Source organism: Aquila chrysaetos, chromosome 15 (assembly GCF_900496995.4).
Source record: "Aquila chrysaetos chrysaetos chromosome 15, bAquChr1.4, whole genome shotgun sequence".
In the NCBI taxonomy this organism is placed as follows: domain Eukaryota; kingdom Metazoa; phylum Chordata; class Aves; order Accipitriformes; family Accipitridae; genus Aquila; species Aquila chrysaetos.
Genome location: NC_044018.1, coordinates 4,256,821 through 4,277,124, shown reverse-complemented (window position 1 = coordinate 4,277,124; position 20,304 = coordinate 4,256,821). Strand labels below are relative to the sequence as shown.

The following is a 20,304-nucleotide window of genomic DNA, read 5'->3' as shown; positions in this document are numbered from 1 at the left end:
ACTACTTGTGACAGGGAGAGGGGAGAGGAAAATCACTTTGGAACATAAGGACTGGGAACTTGTTTAGATCAGTGGTTGATTTAATCCTGCATACTCTTCCGGCTGCTGTTCAAAACCAGATGCTTCCAAACACAGTATAAGAAACTTCTCCCTGTTAGCTAGATGTGAGATGATCTCCCCATCTCATGAAAGCCTCATTTTAATCCCTAATTAGAGGTTAGCTTCGCCTCAAAGCATAAGGTTTCATGTCCTTGCCAACATTTTCCTTTTACCATCTATTAGTATAACTGTATAAGATTTGTCAGTAATATAGATCTGATCCTTCGATTCTTTCTAATATTTAGTCTCAATGACTTCTTGAAGCAATGAATTCTGTGGTCTAAGTACACAGTGCCTGAAGAGGCATTTCCATCTCTTGGGTTTGACTCAGTCTCTTCAGTTCTGTCAAATGCCTCCTTTGTTCTTGCCTTGTGTGAGCTGGCGATCCCAGTCTGTCATCTCAGGATGGTTTACTCTTTTATCTCCTTTCATATTTCCGCTCCTATGAAGCATGCTGTCACTATCTTTACAATGTATTTGGACAGAGTGGACTCTCAGAAATCTAATCGTTCTGCACATGGAATATGGTCTTCCTAGGTCAGCCCATGTTTCCCAGGACCTAGTAGGGGATACCTCAAAGCCTGGCAACCTCAGACCTCTTTACAAGGGGCCTATCACTCTCCCAACATTTTCCTTTAGGTGAAGTAGCTAATAACTGTGCCATCTCATACCATGGCCAGCTTTCTACCAGTGTTAGCAGTTTTTAATGGTGACCTCTATACCTACCAAATAGTTGGCTTTCTTTCCCCACAAGATACTACCAATTGTTAGCAAGAAGGATAAGGGAGATCAGACCTCTGCTTTCATTTCAGTATTGAGATGAAAAAGGAGGGAAGAAGTTTTAATATAAAAATCAGATTAAAAGCTACCTTGATCATTGTTCGTCTTTGATCAGGTCCTGCTGCTCTCAGTGATAAGGGAGATGATACATAGCACTCGTGTGTCTTTGCCACCTAGTTGTATCCACTCCTGCTGAGCACATTCTGCTTATCCTGCTCTCCTTACTTATTCTTGCATTGAGGGGCTTTCATTGTTTCATTGATTTCTCAGCCTTGTAACAAAGTCTTATAACTTAGTCTTAGTTCTAATTTCTTAGGCTTATAACAAAGCTAGTATTTGAATAAGGACTACCCATTAAATATTTTCTTTCCAGATTTCAGTAGGTTCCACATAAGTTTTTACAGAATATGCTTAAAGGATGAAAGAGAAATCTCATTTTCTTGCTTGTAACCACTGGGAACCATGGGATTGCTCCCACAAACACCAACTCCCCTATGTGTAAACTGCCTCTTTCCCTAGACATACTTTTCTATATACAAATGTATTTCTGTTAAGCTTGCTATGTAGTGTTTTTACAAATTATACTGAACACACTGTGATAAACCAGCACACATTTCAGCTTATTTCATGCAAAACAACAGAAGATATCTGACTGTTATTCTGAGATACATCTGAGACTTCTAGAAAAATGAAATGTTCCTAATACAAAATGTGCTATGCTGAAATTAGGATAATACTTGAAACAGTATTCATTTGCAGACTGAAGGGACCATTAGATGATATCGCCTAATGGTCTGTGCACATCATGCTACTGAAAAACTGGAGGAAGTCAAGTCGTCTGTGTTTGACTGCTGCATACCCTCCGGAAAGGCAGGCAATCAATTAAGTGACTTGGGGACATCATTCTACCATTTTCTATGATCATCTTTTCCAACAGCTAATTTCTGTTACTGTTCACAATTTCTGCTTTATTTCCAATCACAACTTGTCAAGGATGAGCTTTCAGACAGTGGGTCACTTTGTATCCTCCTGCATTGCACTGCAGAGAGCTGTAGAAAACAGCATTTTCTGTGAAAGTACTTACAGGTAAAATCAAATCTCAGCCCTCATTCAGACTGGTTGATGAGATTTTTAAGACTTTCCCTGCAAGGAATTGTCTCTAATTCATAAAGCAGTGCTCCTACAGCCCTCTGTAATTTCCCATGTACTCTGAAATTAATATTTGTGGGCCATAGAATGCCTGTACCAGTAGTTTTAAAGCTCTTGAATCAGACTGGACCTGTTTAAGATTTAAGATTTAAGAATGTGTATTCCTTATTCAACATCTTCATTATATTAATGTTCTTCAGTAATAAATGGACTGCTGGTCCATCTTCCTCTTGTGATATAATTTGCCATCCTGTTCATTCCCATACTGAGAACAGAAATATTTATTAAATACATTTGCCTTATAGCACCGGTATTAATAATTTTATCACCGCAATCTAGAAATGGAACTATAAATCACTGCGATTTATTTTATTCCTAACATAAAAAAAAGACACCTTCCCCAAGGTCTTTATTGACTTCCTATGCTCTGTTCCCACTGAAATATAGTCATTTCTGTTTCCACTTCTCTTCACACAATTTTTAATGAGTATTCTAATTGCTGCCATGCTGTACCACTGAACCAGGAAGGCTGGTAGCGAGTTGTCCTGTCTTTTGATTGCAAAATCATAGTTCTGCCTCAATGTCTCAGAAAGTTTTCCCAAGTTTCAGCCCCATTTTGTCCATCCAAATTTTTCAAGCTGTCTACAAGACAGGTTAAAAATATTAAATTCCTTGCACAAACCCTTCTATCCCCTCCCATGGATGACAGGGATGGGGGAATGTAAGATTCCTGAGTGCTTTTCTTTTTGCAGCCATGCCAATGCACCTCGAGGCAGCCGTGGGAAGACGCCTGTTTCCCATAAGGGTCTGGGATTTGTCTCTTTCTGCCCTGCTCCCAGAGGGTCTGCTGTAAAACAGTAGCGCATGTTCATTCCTCCTCCATTCATGAGCAGGGCTGAGACACAACAGAGCACATAACGGAGCCGTGCTTTGCTACCAGTACTACAGAAACCTGCCTCTCTGGAAAACTAGGAGGGATTGAGAAGAAGACAGCTTGCACTTTACATGGAGTCCCTCTTCCTGCAAAAACAGGAGCAGCTTGACCAGCAAGAGTTAATGCTTTTGGGATGGGTGTTAACGCCGGTTCTGCACTGTCTCCTGTGCGCTTTTCTGAACAAGGTGGCTTTGGCAAGTCAGGAGTAGCTCACCCTCATACAGCTCCTAAAAATCACTGTCTGCCTCCTTACCTATGACCGGTCCTCTATCTCCCTTTTGTTTCCTTTCTTCTTTTTAAAATCTCCTATTCTTCAGTAATAGGCTAACTGCATGTCAGTTGTCTTGAATGATTTTTACCTTTGTTGATTCAAAGATTTTTCCTTAGCTTTTGTGGATTTCTGGGTGTCTGATAAGCTTGGATGCTGGTAACTGCTCTGCACTGCGTGCAAATGCAAGCAATAGTCCCAACAAGTTTCAGTAGCAGCAGGCATGCACGCACTAACTGTGCAACACCTGGCCTGCAGGTTTGACCCTTTTTGGGGGAAATCCTACATAGAAGCAAGGTTTCCCTGCCCTGGATGAAAATTTGCTTGTGAAGGGATAATAATAATTGGACTTCAAGGTGAGGATTGTTGCCTGACTATTGGGTTTCTCTGTCCCTAGGTGCAATGGCAACCCAAGCACACTTGGCAATGGTGCAAAGATTTGCAAGATCAAGTTCATCAGAAAGCATTTTCTGTACGTGACTCTTTGGCTTTCCCTTAGAAGCAGCAGTCAGAGCCAACGTGTGATCATAGGAAACAGATATATCAGCTACATTCATGGTCACACCATAATGCCGTTGTCCCCTGGTTATTTGCAAAGCTTCTGAACTCCTCCCAGAACAAAGCCAAAAGGCACTCAGTCTTCGGGAGAAAAGAATGTGTAAAAAGAAAAGTTCTACTGCTAAAGATAAAAGAAGAGCAGCATCACAGAAAAGAAAAGAAAAGAAAGCATTACCAGGGATTCATTTAACTATTTACCAAACCTGAGTGTAAAACAAACTCTAGCCAAACTTACAAATACTTATGCCAAAAAAATTGCATATTGTCCTTCTAACCATCAGCTCTCTGTATCTCTATGTTTTTCATTGAGACAGAATAAATATACAGCTGCTGCTTTACAAGATTGTCTTCCCCTTTTTTTGAAAGAAAATAAAAGTTATGCTTCCTTCTTTTATTGCACTTGACCTCTTCTCTGAAAGCAGAAAGCAAGAATATTGCTCAACAGAACCTTTGACTGTGACCCTCAAATTGTTTGTTATGGCTGCACAGGAAAGCAAAGTCCTACATATGACCTTGAGGGTGATTTTTATAAAAATCAATCAACTACTGTTATGTTGGCCTCCCCACCAAGCAAAATAAATACAATTAAACCCATAATCACTTCTGTACAGTACTGTGCAAATTCAATGGGTCTCTTTAGGTGGAGTGAGGGAGAGGGGGAAGAAATATGTTGAGGCTATTTGATACTTTGTGAGAACATCAGAAGCACCATTCTTCTCAATTAACCCAGCAATTAGCCTCCACCTCTCTGCCCAGAAAAGAAATCTTTCTTTATCTGTCTTTACCAAAAAAAAAAAAAAAAAAAAAAACCAAAAAAACAAAACAAACAAACAAACAAAAAAAAAACCCAAAAAAACCCACAAAAAAAAACCAGAGGAAAAGAAAGAGAGAAAAATCTCCATCTGTCCCACAGGAGGGGAGAAACAGCCAGACCAAATAATGAAAAAAAAAAAAGGAATATTAAGGAAAAAAAACTTGATAATAAGGTGGGGGTTGTAATCTGCTGTGTGAATAACTACAGCACCATCATGCCATTGGCAGAATTGCTTTTGTGGAAATTTATCTTCTGAAGATTTATCTTCTGAAATCCTTGGGAAATGGTGGAGGGCACACTCAAAGGAAAGGAATTGGAAAAATAATGTATTAACACTTCACTTTGTCAGGTGTCCTGGGCTGACTCATGCAATGCCACAGCCCAGGTATCCAGAACATTTATTATGGAAAGAAGCTGCATGAGGCACTTCTGAAAAAAAGAACAAATAACGATAGAGTAGAGGATTGTGAGAACTGCTGTGGGAAGTTTCTCCTTGCCTCTGTCATGAATATTCACGCTTTCAGACATAGCAGCTTATATCCCTTCTCAAAAGCCTCATTTTTTAAAAAAATCCTTCTAACATAGATGTTCTCATAATGCATAAAAGAGATACTGATATTTCTCATTTAGGTTGTGATTTAGAGCGCTCTAGAGATTTCCTGAACGCAGTGGGAAACAAAGTCCCTATTCCAAAGTGCACCTTTTAAATGGAGGGCTTTTTTATTACCATCTTTTGAGGCCACACTTTGCATTCACTGTCGATATAAGATTTTTTTTCTAATGAACAGCTCATTAGGGAGCTAGGATAAAAGTGACTATCGCCAGATATAATTTTGCTTCTTTATGTAAAGCTGAATGAAGCGTTAAAACAAGCAAACTCCAAGAAAGGTGCTGATAGTCTCAAGAGATTCTTTTTTTTATAATCAATAATAGAAGGTGTTAGGAAAGTGCCAACAGAATTGTCTTGTATATCACTACTGTGTCGTGCCCCTCAACTAACAGAAAACCTCCTCTGCATGGAAGAGGATTTGCAGCTTGAAAGGTCATCTCCTCAGCTGGACTACTCCTTCCCATCACCGTGCAGGGAAGATCTGCTCTGGTTGTGCTGCGGGCACACCATGGCTGTGTGTAACTAATATTCCCACAGCCTTCAGCTTGCTCTTACCGGTTCCTCTCACTTGGTGTTTCACATGACAAAGCCACAGAATCCCCCATGAGACAGGCTTAAGCTCAGAAGTTATATTCCTGGCAAGCATCCCTGAGTGGCAAACAGCAGGAGGCAACTGCCGGAGCTGGATTATCTTTGCTGAAACAACTGATCCTGTACAACAAGGCTGCAGTGTGCTGGCAGCCCACTTATTGCTCATTCTCCGGTTCCAAGGGTGTGCCTGGTGGGGCCTCCAAGCAGGAAAAAAAACCCCAAACCACAAAGATCCTCCTGTGTACAGGAAGAATACAGAGTTTATGAGCCTTAAAAAAGAAAAATCGATTATTTCATGGACCTGTCACCTGCAGTCTGTTGACGTGCTCACAAGACATTCGGATGAGCCATGAAAGTTGATTGCAGGCTGGACCACTGCCGAGCAACGCGCAAAGGAAAGAAGTTTGTTATTTTGGCTCCATCCCAAAGGCTGCCTGAACCAAGAGTCCAAAACTCATTCTCCACCTCCCTGACTATGTTCCTCCACGTTCATAATACACAGGTACAGATCCCAAACTAGCTGTGAATTCAAATGCCTGTGTACTTCCACCAGATCACTAACACGCTAAAAAGTTAAGCTTGTATTCCAACGTTTTGTTGGACGGAGGCCTTAATCTGTCCCTGGGCGAGGAGCCGGCAGCTGCTTGAGTACTCTCAGACAGAAATCGTCTCCCAAGCCTGACAAGCCTGTGTTTTCTGGCTTGCTGCGCTCACAGCCATCTGTTCAGATGGCACGTGCTCCCTTGTAAGCCATTTGGGCTCTTCCCTTAGAGTGCAGGAGACAGGCAAAGGCAGTTCAGATCGGCAGCCCAGAAGATGCTGCCATAGGTATATCTCCCTCAGAGAAGTCTTTCTACTTCTTCAGCTCTTAGGTAGCCTCCAAGATACTTGGCAACACCTTTGATGCATTTGCAAGAGTAGAGCTAACCTGGTGGGGAAGAGGTGTGGACGCTCCTAGATGGCTTCCAGCACGTATCACTTCATCTCGGATCTAATGAAGGAACCTTCCAGGTGAGCCTTGTGAAGGCATCAGGGTAAATACCACACACGGAGGTGTGATGAAAAAATAAGTCCTTGGGCTATTATTTCAAGTCCCCACATGACAGACATGCACTATGTGCTTCAGCCTCAGCATGGGAGAGGTGCACAGGGGAAGGCACAGGAGCATTGTTTTAGGGAGCAGGATTATGTTTCTGCTCACCTAAAGCCTGCCTGGGTGACCATGAGACCAGAGTGTTTCCATTTGCTATGCCCCTCCAGCAAGGTATCTCATTTCAAGCCGATTTCTGCCATTTGAATTTAAAGATGTTACAGATAGGGTTTATCTCCTTGTGTCTAGCACCTAGGACCTTGGTCTTCACAACAGCCTGTTCCTACAGCAAAACTATTGTAATGCACGGTCTGTCAAGCCATCAGAGGAAGAGGGGATACTTCAAAAATTAAGAAACCTATGTGCAATCCTGTTACACAGTATGCTTCCTCTGTAGCTCTGGGCTCATGATACAGAATTATGCCTTTGAAGGTATTTATTTGCATTTAAAAACCTTAAGAAGACCTGGACCTCAGTTCCCAGCCTGCACAGGTCGCAACAACTGTATTTCTGTACCACATAAAAGTGTGTGAGGCTAGATCTACTGAGGGTATGAAGCTGCTGTAATGAGGGCCTGATTAGTGCCCAGGACAGGTGGAGGACTCAGCAGATCTTTCCATCCCATGGTTAGAGGCAGCATCTGCTTCCCTGGAAGGGGCACGTTCCCTCCTTCCATGCCAGCGAGTGGAAGAAGGGGACGGTGATGCCTCGGGTTTCAGCCCAGTCTCTGCCGGAGGCGTGTGCAGTTCCTCGGCCGGGATTAGCTTCCACCGATCTGCTTATCCTGCGATGCCCCAGAGAAGTCTCAAGAGCTACTGAAGTTGCGGAAAATCAATGTCATTGGCAAGCAAGAGCCCTGGGAGTCTAACGTACATGCTGTCAGCCCATCCAAAACATGATGAGAAAGAGAAACCTGCAGCCCCTACCCAAACATGAACTAGGGTTTATGGCTGGGGGAAGAACTGAAAAAAAACCATCAAATTGCTACAGATTCGGGGCCTTAAAACCCTTCCTTTAGGAATGTCCAGCTCTGCGAGTTGCACTCTACTGAATAACACTGAATTCCTGCAAAAAAATATACTAACAAATTAAAGAACTGATGCCTTTCATATTTTTCCATGAAAACAGCCAGGACTTTAAGGCTCTGAGACTGTAATTATTGCAGACTTGGTACACCTCACTGTAACAATGTAGGAAAATATCACACAGCGACAGGGAGAAATAGGGCTGACTTTTCTTCCTTTTAAATCTCAATTAAAAAATACATTGGATGAAATTTCCCATTAGCTGGTACTATTTGTACATCCCATGTTCTTTCTTTAATTAAAAAACATGCTTATTGCAATACTGCCAGAATCGCTTTTACGGTATTTTAATTGTAATGTCTCTGCCTGATTAAAAAAAGAAAATATGAACTAGAAACTGCCTGCAAAAAGTATCACAATGCACATCCCAAATGGGTTGAGCAAAACGGCACAGAAAACACCGCAACACAAGCAGTTTCCAACCGTGCCTACTGACAAGGGATTTTAAAATGGGTTTAAGGACTAGTTGATGCCATAGACAGGAAAACAGAAGGAAAAGCTTTTTCCTTCTTTCAGCTAATTCAAACCCAGTCTTTATCAGCAGTGACTGAAGCACTAGTTATTTGACAACTACTTATGCAGGTGTATCAGTTAATATTTGATGCTCTTTGCTAATAGCATCAAAGCCTAGAAAAAAGTCAAGCAAAATACAATATCTGGATACTGTCCTCCCCAGATCTACTCACAGGACCCATTCTAGGCACAGTCTGATCAGAGCGTGGATTACAAGAAATTCAGAATATTGGTGGATAACCATTGCTTTTGTGACGTGCATTCAAGATCAGACAATAATTGACAATGTCATGAGTATCTTTGGGGCTTGTCAATTCTCTATTTTTTTCCTGGGATCTCATGGTTTGGGAAAAAAAAAAAAAAAAAGAAAAAAGCCCAGATCAGCTGTGGTATTTTGGAAACTGAATGCACTGTTTTTAGAGGCAGAAACCACAGCTGAGGTGGGTCAGACCTTTCTGAAAACCTCAGCCTGGAGTCTGACCCTGGAAGAGGGAATTGGCATGCTGGTTTCAGCAGGGCTGCTAAGATGCAGCAATGACACAAACGACAGGGGACAGGAAGAGCTGTGGCAAGTGATACTGAGGCTTTTCTAGAATAGAGGCCAAAGCAATCTTCTCCCTTATGCCTGCAAGGATGGCCATCTCAAAATTGCCATTGCAAAGGCAACTGGAGAGTAGGGGATCTTCAGCCCCACCAGAGTATACTGGCAGCATCACCCCAGAATTCATCCCCAAGGTACTCCTGAAAGACCAGGGAGCTTGTTTGGTCTCCAGACCTCCCTAGAGCACTATAAATTCAGACAAAGACAATAGCACATGTCTGATGTATCAACCCATCAAACACAAAGGAGTTACTCCAGTGTAAGCTCTGCGCAAAGGAAATTTCCATCTGTCCTGGGTTATCATAAATATTTCCATACTTGTGATGTTGGGATTACAAAAATAACTGCAATCTGCTGAATATACAAAGTTATCTAAAATCTGTCTATCTTGTATCTCTTCCCCAATCAGTACTGTCTGAGCAGTTTCACAGTCTGGCTATTAAACTTTCCACTGCCGTTAACCACGTGTTCATGCTCCTCTTGTTGAGGAGGAGGTAGAAACTGCTGAGCCCCCATGGCAGTGAGTGCGACCCAGCTGCCTAATCCTATTTCTCTATTGCTTTGGCCTCCAGATCTTTGGCCCAGACAGTCAGGTCGCTACCAGAACCACCATGTATTTGGCTATATGTTAATACAGCCAAAGCAGGGTCACTTGAAGGCTGCACACGAAGCTGACATCCTTGTTATAATACTCTTTAAACAATTTATACAGTGTTGAAATCATAATGAGACAACGCAGGGACAGTGTTCAAAATCCTCATGATGTCCTGAAAAAGAGGAATTTCAGGAAATAGGCCTGTAAACATGTGCTGGGTTTGCTGGATACAGCACCAGAAAATGGGCAGTGTCTTTGCATAGGAGTGGACTCAGTAGCATTACAGCTTTTTTTCATCTGTAAAGTCTGTTAGATTTTCAGCTTGTGAGTGTACAGACAGCCTGATGCTGAGTCATGAAAGCCAAAGGGAGCAGAACTACAATTTAATCCCATTCTGCAGCTCCGACTAAGAAAAACTCTCCAGCTAGAATAGGAATGGGTTGCCTCGATCGAAGCACATATCTACACCCACCTACAGGTTAGGGGCTTATTGTCATGCCCATCTTGCAGCTGGGGAAAGTTGTCAATTATTTGACATTCTCCCAGACTCAGTAGTTGCTACTCTAGGGGGATCACCCAACTGTGATTCATCTTAAGATAGGTATCTATAATACCTAAGATGAACAAGTTTTTGGTGGTGTGCGTTTCTCTCTATCAATACGGGAGCCTAAACAATCCCCCTGAGCTGAACAACTTAAAGAAAGGTAAGGTTAGAAAAGATAAATCTCAGTCTCATATCAGAGTAGGTCTCAGCATGTCTTGACTCCAAATCTAACCAAGGCTAAACAATTAGCAAGAGTGGGGGTGGATGCAACAAGGAGACTTCAGCAAAGATGAAGCTCAGATAATCAATTACTGTGTAGGTTCCTGCTTCTAAAATGTTTGGTCCTTATGTTTGGCATGTAGCAATGCAGAAAATAATAGCATCTAGAAGATTTTAATGCTGCTTTCCTAACTGAATCTACATTACAAACCAAGCTTCTTGGAAAATATGATAAAGGGGAGAAATGATTTGAATGTCAGATGAGCCAAAGCCATAAAGATACTGCTCCAGACTTCATTAAATTCAATCAGACCTCCGTTTGCTTCATGAGTGCTGACTCATAGATCAAATGTGCCTTTGAGTAGGCCCAAAGTTCAAAGGGTTTCTGCTGCAGTGTTGTGCCCCAATTCTTCACAAAGTCAGAGACTGAGCCCCAAAATCCTCATCGAGATTTGCAGCCAAAAGTCTCAGAAATCTGGGGCTCTGACCTTTCTCCTCTACTGTATGTCATAATCACAGTGAGGTTAAGAAGAATCTTGCATCACATAGATTTAGTATTTTCACTGGGGAAGAAAATTGTACTAAAACGTTTCACATTTTTTAAATCTCAAATTCTTACTTGATTTTTTTTTTTTAAAACAAGAATGATGCCTGGTGTAACAATTCTTGAAAATCTCTGAACCTAGGCTAAGCAAGTTCGATCTTTCTTGGAAATGTTCTCACAATAGGGATAAACTTGCAAAGTTTTTTCTTTATAGAAAGATCGTGCAAAGTTAGATTGAAGTATAATTGTCAAATACATGTTTTTCATCATCATCTCAATCAAAAATTAGTACCTTTAACATCCTTTTAATATAAAATAATTTTTACCAGCAAAGAAGGTCCAGGTCCTTAAACATATAAAAACTCCTCCTTCCATTTTTTGAGCTCCATTTCAGCAGAGGCTTACACATAAGCTTAACTTTGAGCAAGCAATTTCACCAGAACAACTCATCCACTTAATACCAAGCATATGCACAACAGTTTTCACAACCAGGACCTAATTTCCAGGGAGGAATATTTCTGGCACTGAATTACAAGTAATTTTAATTCTTACTTTGACACCCACAGAGATACACCTCCAGACACTTGTGCTGAATCCACCCCAGGGTACGTGAACCCTGCAAACCCAGTGTTTCCCCCCATAATTGTGCTCGGTTATTTATTCTCCACCAGCCGTGCTCTAGGATCTTGGATTATTTATTACATTTGGTAGCTGTGGCCCGTAATTCTGTAACATCATTAATTTTGTAAAGGCTTTTGCAACACGCTTGCCTCAAAGATGCCAAACAAAACAGAGTTGATTATTGTTATCAGCGCTGCCATTATCACTGAACGCCACTCAGGACAGTAGCGCTTTCAGTAGCTGGGGGAAAGAAAAACAAAACAAAAAAAAAGCCTTCCTACTCATATTGTCATTATGCCTCAAACAGCATAAACGATGCCTTCTGCATACATAATAATTAAATGCTTCCCCCGTCCCCCATCACCGCCCTGTTGTATCTACCGAGAGCAGACTCAGCCTGCCTGACCAGGTGTCTCCTTCGATGCAGGAGCTGGCCAAGGGAAGGGGAGATCACGGCCATGAAAAACCCCAGCCCTGGAGGACCAAGAGCACCGAACCCCCCTTCTGCAGACCTTTGAGATGCAGCAGGTTGAGGTTGGTGGTGGTGGTCCCCAGCAGCAGGGTCCGGCCTTCTTCTATCGTGACGTTATCGCCATCTCGCGGCTGGTGGCCAGCAGGCCAGCTGGAGTCCTCGTCCCACCGGCCACAAAACTGGAGGGCAAGCTGGAAAGAAAAAGACCCAAAGAAGTTCAAAGCTCACCCCTTCCCACCCTTGAGGAAGCCAGCTTGCCAAGAGCACGGCGGAGGAGATGCCAATGCCATGCCAGCTACCTTCCCGGCGGGACCCCGCGTAGAGCGAAGGGATGGAGGGACGTTGGGGTTGGAGACGTTCTCGGCCTGCGGAAACGCCTGTCGCAATTTGGGGGTTGCCCCTTGTCTCGTTCTGGTTTGGGTAACGAGGGGCTTGCTGCAGGTCTGGCTGCGGAAAGTCTGCAGGTTTCCTGGTGTGTGTCTCTCTCTGCCTCCCGACAAGCAGAACTGCACGTTAATTCCTGGCAATGTCATTAAAATAGCCTGAAGAGTTTGGAATTAAAACATCACACTAGATGGGCAATATTTTGCTTTACAGGCTTTTTCAAAAGCTCTCCTGCCACCCATCTGCATTGAGAGCACCATTCCTCCTTTCAAATACCTTTTTAGCTTTCTCAGCTTATCCAGTATTCTTATTGCCTCTCCTTTGATGGCTTGCACATCAGTTCCAAATAAAGCACCGATTAACTTGAAAACAGCAAACAGACTGACTCATGATGAGCAATGGCAAAATGATGCCTGCCTGTTTCGAGTCGTGGTTCCTCCTCACCTCTAAACTTTAAGCACGCATTTTGCAGTGAAGGTTTGACCTATTCCTTGAGGAATGTGTGCAGATTTTTGCGTGGACATGTGTGCACAAGTGTGGACATAGGCATTCGTAACATATTCTTTTGGACTCACATGTGAACTAGCAAGAACAGCCCCAACTGATCTGAGGTGGGGGGCGGGGGCAGAACCAGACATGGAAATATTTGTGGTCCTTACTGGGTTGTGCTAATCAGAAACAGCAGTGGAAACAATAACCTCAGTACAAAAGCAAAATACAGTTACTCCATTTTCAATCAGAGCACACCATGTGCATTAAAGGTTTTGCTCTGGAGCTGCAGTTTAGGTGAATCAATACTGGTGGTGTTATGATAGTTATTCTTTCGACTGTGCTATTGTCAGTTTTAGCTTTATGTGCCTGATGTTTTATACAACATTTCCCATAGCACCTAGAGCAGTCAGATAACTATTATATGGTGACTACTGTCCTAATTATTACCACCAGGGAATGGGTGTTGGTTCCCAGGCTAAATGATACAACTGGTTTATGTCCATCCTGTCTGTAGGGTATGGATGCTGATATTTTCTACCCTCTGACCCATTCTACGATTTCCCTATGAAGGGAATTACTTAGTTCAATTTAGACTGAAGCCTGGGACTGCATTAACACACACACAGTGAAAACATCTGGGGAGCTAAATCTCTGGCGTCAGAGGGAGTGAACAACTTCATCATTACAGAAGTACAGATAAGCCTTCACATCTGTACACAACTGTTACAGAGAGTACAATTTCTCCATGGTTGCTAAATGTAATAGGACAAGTTTCATCTTCATTACTTGCAAACATATATTTATATATTTCAGAGATTTAGGACAAAATTCCAGCTGAAAGGATAGATGTCTTTATCTACTGTCTTTCCAGAGAGGTTGTAAATTACTCTTCACTGATAGTGCTTTGAAGCAGATTATATACAATATACAATATATAAGGGTATACAATAGATCCACCGAAAAAGGAGCTAATTAAACTTGTTTTTATCTCAGAGCAGGGGACAGAGGAAGGTACAGCTCATGGAAAGGCACACATTTCACAGACACATGGCTTTTCAAGCCAACTGTAGCACAAAATTACAAATTCCATAAATTCCTGTCTGGCACAAACTCAACCAATGCTGCCAGCAAAAAACTGCATGATGCAGTTGTGAAATTGTGGGATCCATCAGAACATTTTGTTGAGAAGGTTTGTTAAATGGCTTAAAGTCACTCTGACGTCACTCTAACCCTCTGAAGCCACTTAGAAGTCTCCAGTTAACTCTAATGGCAAAGCAAGGGTGTAAGGAATATACCAGGTTGTTGTTCTTGCTAGCACCAAAAACTTAGTAAGCTGTTGATAGAAGTCTTGCAAGAATTAAGAAGACGTACTGGTTTTGGCTGGAATAAAGTTAATTTTCTTCTTAGTAGCTGGTATAGTGCTGTGTTTTGGATTTAGGATGAGAAGAATGTTATAACACACTGATGATTTAGTTGTTGCTAGGCAGTGTTTATACTAAGTCAAGGATTTTTCAGCTTCTCATACTGCCCTGCCAGCAGAGGCTGGGAGTGCACAAGAAACTGGGAGAGGACACAGCCAGGACAGCTGACCCAAACTGGCCAAAGGGGTATTCCATACCGTGTGACATCATGCCCAGTATATAAACTGGGGCGAGTTGGCTGAGGGGCACTGTGGCTTGGGGATTGGCTAGGCATCGCGCAGTGTCTGGTAAGCAATTGTACTGTTGTACTGCATCACTCGTTTTGTATATTCTATTTGTAGTAGTACTATTTTACCTTCCTTTTCTGACCTGTTAAACTGTCTTTATCTCAACCCATGAGTTTTACTTTTTTTTCCCCCGACTCTCTCCCCCATCCCACTGGGGGTGGGGGAGTGAGCAAGCGGCTGCGTGGTGCTTAGTTACCGGCTGGGGTTAAACCATGACAGAAGAGTAAACTCCGCTTCTGAATTTGACTTCTCTTTTATTTAAGATCGTTCCCCTTTCTAACTAGAAAACACCCTAGTTCTTCATTTAAGGTTCTTTTTGTATAACATCAGTGTTTAAGCTACTCTTGCTAGGTTTCTGCTGCCACCTCTTAGAAGTCTCCATACCCATTAAGACTCCATACCCATTCAGTTCTACCAATACCCTCTGGCATAAAAGCTAGTAGCTCATACATGCCCGTGTAATAAGGCACAAGAAATGGTTGAAACCATCTGGGAAACCATCCAAAGAATGTAATTCAGAAAAGATACAAATATGCTGAAAACAAGCACTCTGTTATTTAGATGATACATGCATCCACAGTAAGAGGCAGTTCCTGCACCATCAACTTAAACACAGATGGGCAGATTTTATTGCTCAGAAGAAAGTTCACTACCCAAGAATGATTACACAGAGGCAGAAAATGAGTTGGCCAAGGTCATAAAAATCGCTATTGTTCCACCCAGTCCGTACCTAAAGGTTTCCAGTGAGAAGATGCCTGGCTTAGTCTGCTGCCATGTGCACCACCTGCATGCATGTCTTTCAAGTGATTTCTGATTTGTATTCTTTTTTCTTTTTATTTTTTTTTAATAAGAGAGATGAACATCAGCTAATAACACGGGACCAAGAGCTGCTTATAATCACTTGCACCATCCTTGCATTATCATGGAGAGAAGAAATTCAAAGAATCTGTCTGAAGAGAGAAAAGGTGGTTTGCTCAAGGAAAGTACTTTAAATTACCACAGCACGGAAGAATGTACGGGTGGGTTAGAGGGAAGGCAGTTCTGTAGGAATTGAGGAAAGACATTGAACTGATGGGGGGGAAATGAGATAGCAGAAGATTTTATTTGGTGATCCTTCTCTTGCAGTCCTACGCACTTCCCTAACGTGAAAGAGCACCTCCTTAAGATCTTTGAAAGAAGAAGGTGTGGTCTAGTGCAAGGCTAGTGAAATGGTCCACTGCCCTGAATCACAAGTACAGTTTGCCTGGACCTTGTGAATCCTATAGGATTATGCTTTCCTTGTTTTCCAGAAGAAAAGCACAGTGCAATCTCCAGCTGTAATGGACTTAAGTTCCTTTGCTGAATGGTGGTGGCTATGCCCAGTTCCTATTAAGCAGCCCATGGTAAAATAACACGGACTAACACACACATAACCTAACTGCACATCCCTCGTCAAGCAGGGTGGGTGGTAAACTCACAGCTCTAGAAATCCATGCTCTCATCTGGCCCTGCTAGTTTCCCTCCATATGATCTTCGGGAACCTCCTCTGTTATCATGCCTGTCTTGTCTAGCTGCCCCGTTATCAAAAGGGGACGGGTTGTAGCCCGCGCTGACCCTACAGACACCAAATACCACTGTCTCTGCATGCTAAGGCTGGCATGGGGGACTTTGCTGCCTTGCAGGCTGAGCATGCTCTTACGACCACTGGGCTGGACCAACTCTCTTGAGACCCCGAAGAAAAAACAGTGAGACAGCTGTCTTATCTCTCAAAGGGCTGTATAGCTGTGTCCTAAACATCTGCATCATGCAAAGACTCCAGCTCCTTTCCCACTGCCTGCAGCTGAGCAGGATAAGAACATCCCCCTCACTGTTTTTTCATAGAAGCAAAACTTTCCTTTTCCGTTTTTTCCCCTGCTTGGCACCAAGCATTTGACCTATGGTGTTTAATTTAAACCCTTCTCAGTAAGACTGAAGAGCAGCAGCAGCTGCAAGAGCCAGGGTCATGGCTGAGCGCCCATCCCGTGCGTGCTTGTTGAATGAACCGGGAGGAACCCGCAGAGCCAAGGAAAACCGCGCATCAGCGGCTGGCAGTGGCTATTTTCCTCCGGTGCTTTTTCCAGCTTCAGCACAGGGCACGACAAATGTCAGGGAGCTTGAAAGTGAGGATGGGGGAAAGAGGAGTTGGCATAAACCAAGCCCTGAATGGTGAAGCTGGAGGTGGCTGGCTGCAGCTGCTGCAGTGAGGTGGTAGTTCCACACTCTGGCTTCAGCGTCTACCAGATAGTTGGAGAGATGATTCGGGGGAAACGGAGCTTGTGAGACCATAACATCTCTGCATCCATCTGTGTCACTGTCAGTGCTGACACTTGAACATGGCCAACTTTTCAACTAAGCTTAACAGGAGGATTGAGGCCACAAAGATGCTGTATTCCTGCAAGGTTCCCGAAAATCAATAGCCAGATTGAGGCAAGAGACTCTTCTGGTGTTTTCCCCGAGGATGCAGGTACAGCATGAACTGAACACTTAAAATGGTCACCCAAACTTCTGCAGAGTGTGCCCTCACATCAGACATCCATAGGAAACCCACCCTGGCAACATTTCACATTTTGAATCCAGTACAGCAGATGACACTAACTCAGTAGGGAACCAAACCTGCAAAGTACAGGCAGAAACCCCAGGTGGGTGTCTGGGAATCCCTAAGGAGCCAGTCGTTCCTCCTGGGGTACCAAAGAGCATGAGGACCAGGGAGGGGACCTGACATGAAAATTCCATGAGCGGAGTCCTACAATATCGTCCCACCTCTGACTCCCACTTGGTGTGGGTCATGCACAACTGATTCCGAGCCCACACCTTATGTACCAAACCCATAGCTTATGTGTAACACGGGTTAATTTTGAGGGATATCAACTCCTTCCCCCATTAGCGCTCCAAAACGATGAAAGAATGATGTAAAGATAAAATGATGTTTTAATAGCACACAATAAATGATGCACAAGCTCCTTGTAATTCAGCACATTATCCCCTTCCTCCCTGCTGCACCTCCTTTGTCCATTTTCAGGCAGATTTCTTTCCATTTTATGGTTCTAGCTGCTGCTGTTGTCAGCCAGCCCAGGCTTGCCTTTATGTCAGCCTTTGGGGACACGATCTCTTGGTACCAGTTTCTCAGCTTGTGCCTGTGACTACCAGGGCTCAGAAACAGCAGCAGCAACTGCAACGAATTAATAAATAACAGTGATATACTTGCATTCCCACACAGGCTGACAAACAAGTCACAATGGGAAAGGATTGTAAGTGACCACTCCTTCAATGTTTGGTCTAAATTTTTGTAAATAATAATCATTCTGCCAACACAGCACAAGTTTATCTGGTGATTTTTAACTCCCTCTTCCCCAAAAATGCAAGGTTTGGGCTTAAGAGGGTTGAGAAACTCCTGTTTAGACACACTATAAATTGTTTGATCTCACTTTGTGGTAACCTTACAATTTGTTTGGTTAGGTGGGACTTTTTAGAGTGCCGAAAAAGAGGATTGCCAACAACCGTTACAGACACAAAGACAAGAGCCCTCATCCTCTGATCAGAAAAAGACAAAAAGTTTAAAACCAAACCAAGAACCAGCAGTGTAATTAACCACAGGCGCTGCTGCTTGCTGCTGTGTTCAACACTCTCTCTTCTTCGGGCTGTGGGTTTCAGCTGAGGGTTACCTGCGACACGGCCACGGAGAGAAATCTGAACTCAGGCGGGTTTTCCCACCAGCTCCACCTCCAGCAGCCAGCTTTATCCTTTCCCCCAGACACATCCAGTACAACACGGGGCACAGTGCTGCTCCTGCACAACAGCAACCTGCTTGCACATGCAAGAAACCCTCCCAGTTGCTTCTGACGGTCTCTAGCAGGAGGAAGGTGCACCCTTCCCGGCGCGCCCAGCCGCGGACAAGCAAAGGTTTCGAATGCTGCAGACGCGGCAAAGATTGACACCCACGAGGTAGCCTTTTCCTCGGTGCTGACAGATTGCCATTTAAACAGCAAGTACGGAGAGCAAGTGTTCCTGTCCTCAGTCACCACGGAGAGACAAGGTTAACATTTTAAGTGATGGAGTACAGCGTATATTTCCTCATGCTGTAGACCCAGGACTCCATGCCACATTTGAAAACACTTTAATTTCAGTGATGGATACAGGGAGCTCACTTTCCAGGCTGTGAACCCTTGACAGCTCCTCAGTTTAATACATCAGGAAAAGATTTACACCCCTCACCCAACCCCCATCCACCTGAAGGAAAGAAAAACGTATATTTGGGGGAGACAAAAGAGGAGGAGAGGTATTTTATTACTAGATGTCTTTTACAAGGGAAGTATTTTCAGCCATCTGCTCTAATTATTCCTCCTGTATTGGCCACCATCTTCATGCAACAATAGAAATAATTATCTCCTCAAGGGCAAAAAAAAAAATATTTACAGAAACAAACAAAAGTTGATTATTTTTAGCTCCTAGGGAAAAAAGAAACAACAAGCTACTTCTTAATGAAGGAGCAATTAGGAAGGTGGGTAGAACATCTATAATTAAAACAGACAAATTGGTGCAGGCTCCTCCCTCCTACACATACTTGAAAGGGATGCAAATGCATGTTATTTGCTAAAGTCAGTGGAGTTAGCATGCAAAATGCTGCCCGGTGCCCACAGAAGCTGAACCTGCCTCCTGGCATCGTTCCCTGCCTCTCCTGCTTATAGGACCTCTAACCCTTTACCAAATTAACTGAAAAACACTCACTACAACTGTAAAGTCATAGAATTTTAGTTGGCATGGATAGGTCTTCCTCTGTATAACCAGCATCCCTGAGACAAGCATGATAGGACACACTTTCATCCTGCTGTTATAAGAACAGTCTCCTGTGTGCGCTTCATCACTCAGTGTAAAAAATGTCCTTTTTTTCTATATAAACCAAAACCAAAAGAGGACTTTTGCAATCGTCTTTTCATTCCCGGTAGCATATAAGGATTTTGCTAATAGAGAGAATGAAGGCATACATACAGCTTCATGAGAAAGGTGAAATAGGGTTGTCCCAAAAAGGACAGAAAATACCTGTGCAAAAAAATACATTGTGCAAAACCAAGTATAAGCAGCAAGAAAAAATATTCTCTCTACCAACAGCACAGCGCAACACCTTATTTTGTAGAGAAATATATGAATTTAGGCTTCCACACAGAAATGAGTAGAATTTAGTTGGCTGTGCTATGAAATCAAAGAATGGCCAAGACTGAAGCTGGTCAAGTCTAATAACGAATGCAGAAGTTCCCAAGGCTTCTCCAAGCAGTCTCAGGACAGAGGGTACCACCTAATGCTCATTACAGGAGTGCAGCGAACAAACACCAACTGCCAGGGAAAAGCTGCAAACCAGCACGCTCTACTCTAGGCAATTTCCCTCCCACTCCAAAAAGGCCAGTTTTCACTACAGAAAAGCAAACAAGACAGAGATTAAGAGTTAGCAGTTTTTGCAGGGTTTCTCTTGCCCATGCAGCAATTTCAGAGAAGCTGCCTTCAAACATTAAAGTAACCTATACTGAGTTTCTTCGGAAATCAGAGTGCCAAAGCAGTCTAGTGGATCTTACAATGTGATCAGCAACCCCTTAAAGGACTTTCATTCACGTGCACTTCATTAC

The 20,304-nt window shown here is 43.0% G+C and overlaps 1 protein-coding gene across 1 annotated transcript in view; it reads right to left on the bottom strand.

Moving 5' to 3' along the window:
• Positions 1-20,304, bottom strand: part of PKHD1 (PKHD1 ciliary IPT domain containing fibrocystin/polyductin) — a 267,040-nt gene that overhangs the window by 164,451 nt on the left and 82,285 nt on the right. Inside the window, exon 37 of the mRNA XM_030037971.2 lies at positions 12,128-12,278. Within this exon, the coding sequence (XP_029893831.1) occupies positions 12,128-12,278 (151 nt within the window). The remainder of the gene's footprint in view (positions 1-12,127; positions 12,279-20,304) is intronic.